The sequence below is a fragment of the Sparus aurata genome, chromosome 10 (assembly GCF_900880675.1).
Source record: "Sparus aurata chromosome 10, fSpaAur1.1, whole genome shotgun sequence".
Lineage (NCBI taxonomy): Eukaryota > Metazoa > Chordata > Actinopteri > Spariformes > Sparidae > Sparus > Sparus aurata.
In genome coordinates, this window is record NC_044196.1 from 10,467,508 (window position 1) to 10,474,762 (window position 7,255).

At 39.3% G+C, this 7,255-nt stretch overlaps 1 protein-coding gene across 1 annotated transcript; it reads left to right on the forward strand.

The window, feature by feature from the left end:
• The first annotated feature begins 601 nt into the window (after window positions 1–601).
• On the forward strand, window positions 602–3,542 carry LOC115589351 (GTPase IMAP family member 8-like). The gene is made up of 2 exons (XM_030430193.1): window positions 602–1,780; window positions 1,897–3,542. Exons 1-2 carry the CDS (start codon window positions 628–630, stop codon window positions 3,540–3,542), a joined length of 2,799 nt encoding a protein of 932 aa, XP_030286053.1. The 5' UTR covers window positions 602–627.
• Window positions 3,543–7,255: the final 3,713 nt, after the last annotated feature.

Sequence of the window (7,255 nt, forward strand, 5' to 3'; positions counted from 1 at the left end):
ACAACTCTCATGCACTGAGCATGAGACTAATACAAGTGACACAGATCTCATGCCATACATGCCTCAAGATTTGGAGATTAGATTTGGAGATGCAGAACAAAAAATGGTTAAGGTCGCACTTTTCACTGATTGTCCATGAACGCACATTTGTTTGTTTGTTTGTTTGTTTGCTGGAGCCGAAAGCATGTGACAACAAGCATTGCAATTAGCACTTTTGTGAAGTCGCTAATCACAATGACTTTGTGGTTGAGCAACTTGCTGAGTATGAATAGAGTAAGCCTGCTGACACCTTTTTAATGTTTGGATATCATTTTTCAAACAAAATCAGTTTCGGGGAAGTCATTCAGCTTAACATATTACCAAACATATTTTCTGATGGGGCAATTAAGGGCCTGGACAATAGATGAAGGGGTGCTGGCTCCCCAAAAAAGGTTGATAACTACTGCTATAGTTGATCAAACTGCTAGCTGTGGCGTAGTGTTTGAATTTGGGACCTCTTACTTGTTGCCATCAAACCTAATGTGCTCCACCCTCTTTTTTTCAGCACCTGAAGTTTCAACACCTGCAGTTTCAATACCTGCAGATTCAGCAACTACAGTTTCAACACCTACAGTCAGGATTGTACTGATGGGGAAAAGTGAAGACAAAATGACAAAGCTGGGTAACTTCATCCTGCAGAGTCAATATTTTAATTTACCAAAACATTCCAAACAAGTTGTGGATGCCTGGACAGAGTGGAAGGGAAACTATCTTAGTGTAGTAAAAACTCCAGACATGTTCAGTCTGTCTGTGGAAGCATTTGCTGATGAGATGTTGAAGTGCGTCAGTATGTGTCTCCCTGGACCAAATGTTCTCCTGCTGCTAGTGAAGCCCTCTGAATTCACACAGAAGAACAAAGATACACTGAAGTTCATCCTGAGTTTGTTTGGTCGAGACTCTTTTAAACACTCGATGGTCATCATCACTCATGAGTGGAAGGAAACTAATACTACTCTGCATCAGCTCCTTGAAGACTGTGGAGAAAGACTCTACAACATGTCTGAGGTAAACCACGGGTTGTTAATGCAGAAGATTGAAAACATTGTGCATAAAAACAAAGGAGCCTTCCTCACCTTCAGTGACGAGACCATCAGACCAACGTCTGAACACATCAGACCAGCTGTAAACCTGGTTCTGTGTGGGAGGAGAGGAGCAGTGAAGACGTCAGCAGTGAAGGCCATTTTAGGTCAGACAGAGTTTCCTTCAGTCTCCAACTCATCAGAGTGTGTTCAGAGTCAGGGAGAGGTGTGTGGACATTGGGTTACTCTGGTGGAGCTGCCTGCCTTGTGTGGGAAACCTCAGGAGGAAGTGATGGAGGAATCACTCAGGTGTATCTCCCTCTGTCATCCTGAGGGCGTCCACGCCTTCATCCTGGTCCTACCTGTGGGTTCTCTCACCGATGAAGACAAGTTAGAGTTAAAGACCATCCAGGACACATTCAGCTGGCGAGTCAATGACTTCACCATGATTCTGTTCACTGTGGAGTCAGATCCTAAAGCTCCAGCTGTTGTTGACTTTGTTAACAAGAACAGAGACATCCAGGAGCTCCGTCAGAGCTGTGGAGGAAGATATGTTGTTCTCAACATCAACAACAAGCAGCAGATCCCAGATCTGTTCAACATCGTAGAAAGAATTAAACCGTCCTGCTACACAACTGAAACATTAGCACATGCACAGTGGGATAAGCTCATCAAGCAGCAAGCTGAACTTGAGAGTCTGAGAAAGAAGAACAACATCACTTGTAAGAACTTTGAATTTAAATGTTTTTTCTGTGTTCTAATACATTTGTACTTTCTTGATGCTACATCTTGGCAACTGTGAATATTTGAAATAACTCCAGGTCTTATTGTTTTGTAGCTGCTGAGGAACAGAGTCCAACGTGTCTCAGGATCGTGCTGATTGGAAAGACTGGCAGCGGAAAAAGTGCTTCAGGAAACACCATTCTAGGAAGAATGGAGTTTAAAGCTGAATTAAGCCAACATTCAGTGACCAAACATTGTCAGAAAGAACGAAGTGAAATAAACAGTCATCCTGTGTATGTGGTCGACACGCCCGGTCTGTTCGACACAACTTTGAGCCATGAAGAGGTCAATAAGGAGATGGTGAAATGCATCAGTCTTCTTGCTCCAGGACCTCATGTGTTCCTGTGGGTGGTATCAATTGGCAGATTTACACAAGAGGAGAAGGAGACATTAAAACTTATCCAGGAAGGCTTTGGGAAGAATTCTGAAAGGTTCACCATCATTCTGTTAACTGGAGGAGATGCATTAGCAAATGAAGAGCTGTCAATTGAAGAGTACATTGAAAACAAATGTGAAGATTCATTTAAGAATCTGATCCGTGACTGTGGAGGAAGATATCACGTGTTCAGTAACCAGGATAAAACCAACCGCAAGCAGGTCGATGAGCTGATAACTAAGATTAACACCATGGTGAAGACAAATGGAGGCAGCTGCTACACTAATGAGATGCTGCAGGAGGCCGAGGCAGCGATACAGAAAGAGATGGAGAAGAACCTGAAGGAGAAAGAAGAAGAGATGAGGAGAGAGAAGGAGGAACTTCAAAGAAAACATGAGGAGGAAATGAATGAAATGAAAAGAAGACTAGAAGAACAGAAAGCACAAATTGAAGAGGAGAGAAAGATGAGAGAAAAACAACTTGAAGAGAAGGAGAAAAGCATCAAGAAAGAACGTGAGGAGAGAAGGAAAGAACGTAAAATCAGAGAAGAAGAGAACAGGAAGAGAAAAGAAGAGGAAGAAAGTCAGAAACAAGAGTGGAAAAAGAGAGTTGAAGCTTTGGAGCAAAAAATAAAATCAGAGACAGAATCAAAGGAAAACATTTCCAAAAAACTGGAGGAGAGCAGAGAAGAGATGAGAAAAGAGCGAGAGAACGAGGAGAGAAAACAAAAAGAATGGTGGGAAAAACGATATCAAGAAGATGAACAGAGACGACAGGAGGAACAAGCAAAACTGAGAAAGCTTCAAGAAGAATACGAACAAATAAGAGAAAATGATGAAAAGAAGAGAAAGGAAGAGGATCAAATCAGAAGAGAACAAGAGGAAAACAATAAAAAACACATTGTGGAGTCCTACGAGAAGGAATTGAAAAAATTGGAGAATCTGAAGAAGACGTATGAAGAAGAAGCCAGAAAGAAAGCCGAAGAGTTGAATGAATTCCAAAAGAAATACACAGAGGATATTGCAGACAAGGAGAGACAGCATGAGAAACAGTACGACATCTTAAAGGCACTTTCAGCCCACAATGAAGAGCAAATGAGGAACAAACATTATGGTCAAATTTCTGACCTGGTGAAATGTGTGGCCAAGAAGAGAGGGAATCTGGATGAAATCCGTGACTTACTGAATAAACAAAAATTGGAAATGAGGATGGAGGAAAATGAGGAGGAAAAGAAAAATCTGCAGCAAAAACATGAAAATGAAATAAGTTCCTTGCTACAGAAACTTTTGAATCAAGCCGACACATCAAGCTGTTCGATTTTATAAGGAGATCACGACAACTCAGCAGTTTCAGATGAGTTTCCTTGTATCTCGTTTCATTCGGTACATGTAAAAGTGAAACTAAACTTTAAGTCTAATGATTGACCTGAATTATAATTGAGCTGTGAGTCATAAAATAAGGGTTAATACAGTTTTTACCAGTATAAAATTTGCCAAATTAACAAGAAGGCTCAAATAGTTAAGAAAGTGTTGTAGACAGCGTTTCATGATGTTAATACCTCGTAACACACGTCTAAAAACTGAGTGTATTTTTTAAGGGAATCTGGTGACTTTATTTTTCTTTCTCCAAAGAAGCAGCCTATATAAGTTACTGTATTTGTAAAAAATGTTGTATTCTTTAATAATTGTGGTGTAAATAGTTAAATCACTGATAACAGTGTGTTAAAATAGCTGCTGGGAGGTAAGAAACACTTCAGACATGGAACTTTAAACACGAGACACGTTTTACAATGTTTTGTATTTAATGACGAATTAACAGGAAGGCACGAAGGATTTAGAATTTGTCGTAGCCATTTTTTACAGTGTTTAAGTTCCTCCTGACAATACAACAATTCTTAAAATCCTGTGATTTGTGAAGGGAGGCTGGGATATCAACACTACAAGTGATTTAACTTGAGTTCATGACTTACACACACTAACTTCTGGGTTGACATAAACAAATAAGTCATTGCTTCATCACTCTATGAGACCACTTCGCCTTCATCATCGTCATTTTGTGTTTTTTTTGTTATTTGAATAAAATGTTCAACTTCCCGGCTGCATTTGAATGCAGCATTATCCCCCTAATGAGCTGTCCGTGGTGCTGAAACCCTGAAGCCCCTGAAGGCCTCTCCTTTCTCCTCTGCCTCATTATATATTTCCTCCCTCATTACAAATTCAGATGTCCCGTCTTACGCTGTCATATTTGTATCATCATGCGAGCACACGTCAATTATTTCTGTCATTATTTATCCAAGAAAGCAGCACGAGAGCACAGCCCAATACCTGGTTAGCAGGGAAGGCTCATGGGCTGTAAAAACGTGGGTCTTCACAGACAAAGTTTCGCTCCTCCATTTACATTATCAACTTTTATGAACTATGCCAGCCAGCTTCGTAGTAGCTTTCAGAATGCCAAAGTGCTACATTATGTCATCAGGAGATTAGAAGCGACCTGACCTGGTCCATAAGGTTTTCAGTGGTTAACAGCTCTCCAGTTCATTTGATGTTTTAAGGTGTTATTTGTGTTTTGAACTACTGGATGTTTTCTTCTCGGAAGTTCACCTGATTCTTCTTTACATCGTACATTAGAAATCTGTAAGGAGATATTTGTCTTCAATATGTCATGCATGATCTGTCTTTATGCACTTTGTATTGTATTTTTATTATGTTCACTTTTTTGAAGTGCTGCTGTTTGATGGGTGTTTGTCTATTCAACATCCTCTACTGTCAGATCTCTAAATGTCTCAGCTGGTTCAGTAAATCACTGTGTGGAGAGTTTTCACTCTGGATGGACATCGTTACAACACACTGCTTCTCCTAATGTTTTGTTTATAATCTGTACATACTGTAAATAAATCTATATTTATATGAGAGACATTGTTTTGACTCTTCTGTAAGTCTTTTAATATCAGACACCCAGGAGATGTAAAGAAATCAAAGAGATTATCAGCAACAAAGTTCATAATAATACATTTTATTGAAACTTAGCAACATTTACAAACTGACTTTCAGGCCACATTAATGAATAGAGCATTGAAAAACATACAAGAGAGGAATTTATGTGTTTTTTTTTGCATCAGTTTGTCACAAATCACATAATGAAAGGTCCTCACATCGAGCCACGACATGACAACTCTGAAATGTCACATTTAGCCCTCTGTTCATGTATTTATTTGTCTGTTTGCACAAAGACGGTTCATGTGAGAAGCTTCCAGGGAAAAACTCACTTCTTTTGACAGCTAACAGGAGTGTTTGATCGCAGTAATATCTTAAAATAATGACCTGAACCAAAAACTGCACAAAGAGAACATAAAAAGATAAAGATGCACCCAGTTCACTTCGAAATATCTTCCAGACAAATTGCCAAATAATGAAATATAATGAAGTCTGAAGTCAAGAAAAACGACAAGTTTATCTAATTGAACTTTGTTGACTAATTAACTCTCTAAACTGAATGTTGGACTTCCTCATGTACAGACTTCAGACAGTTCTGTTGTAAGATGTCCAACATACCAAAAACTAGGCTGAACATAATCTGATTACTTTAGAATAATTAACTTTGTGGATCAAATGTAGCTGATAAATATCAGTTTTTCACATATTTTGTCAGCCAATTTTTAAAATAAAAATAATGATAACTTATAGCACCTTTTAAAAGCATGTTACAAGGTGCTATACAACAGAAATAAAAACAGAAATGAAAACCTACCAAATACAGTTGCCTGACAACAACAACCAAACAACAACAACAAAAAAAACCTAATAAAACAGCCAAGAAATAAAATTGGAATTAAAAATTAGAAATTTACAATCACATCCTCAACAAGGTAATCATGTAACGATAATAAAACAAAATTAAGAGATGGCCAATCAATAAAATTGAGTCTTTAGAAGAAATTTCAAAGAAGTCACTGAGCTAGCCTGCCTGAGATCACCGGGCAGGGAGTTCCAAAGCTGTGGAGCAAGGACAGCGAAGGACCGATCACCTTTTGTAATGAGACAGGACCTCTGGACCATAAGTTAAGCTGTGACGGCGGGTCTCAGGCAGCATTCAGGCTTGTAGGGTCAAAGCAGGTCACAGATATAGGCAGGAGCCTGACCATTCAGGGCTGCAGAAACAAGTCGTAAAATCTTAAAATCAGTTCTAAAACTCACAAGCAGCCAGTGGAGAGCAGCAAGGGTTGGAGAGATATGGTCACTTCTCTTTGTACCTGTTTAAAGCCTGGCAGCAGCATTCTGAATAAGTTGCAATTTACGGATGTTTCCCTTGCTGATCCCAGAGTACAGGGCATTACAGTAATCTAGTCTACAAAAATAACACAGAATGCTTTGTGTCACACAGTGGTGAGGTTTTGTCTTGTCTGGGCTTTTTTGTCTCGTAAATTTCCCGTTTTATTTTGAAAGTCTAACTCCCCTCTCATTTAAGGTCACTTGCCCTTCCTCATGTGTCCCCGGTCTGACGTCATCCCTGAACCCTGATTGTTTCCGTCTGTTCCCCTCTCCCTCATGTGTTAAATAGTCTACGTCTTCGTTTGTCTTGTGCCAGTGTGTTTCGTGTTTATCATTCACCCCAGCCTTGTTCACAGCCTTACCAAAGCCAAGATCATGAGTTTGTAGTCTTTTTGATTCCTCTTGAATGATTGACTTTTTGTTTGTTAATATTTTCAGATTGAAGCATAGATAATTTCACAGTTGTTTGTTTGCCTCCGTTGGAGTGCCTCTTTCTGTTTTCCAAGTTTTTATAATCAGCCGATAGAGCAGTCCGTCTTCCTTCGTTGGAATGAATTTTTGTTAAGTTTTTTTTTTATAGCCCTAGTGTGCCAGTGTAGTTCAGTTATAGTCCTTTTCTTTACCTCCTTTGAGAGTATTTTTGTGTTCATTTTTGGTTTTGCTTTGAGGTCGTTTGTCTCCTTTGTTTGGTTCTGTTTTTTTGTCTCTCTTGGAGATTAGATATTGTGGTTTTCATAGCCCATTGATTTTTCACCTTGTTTAAGAGCTCA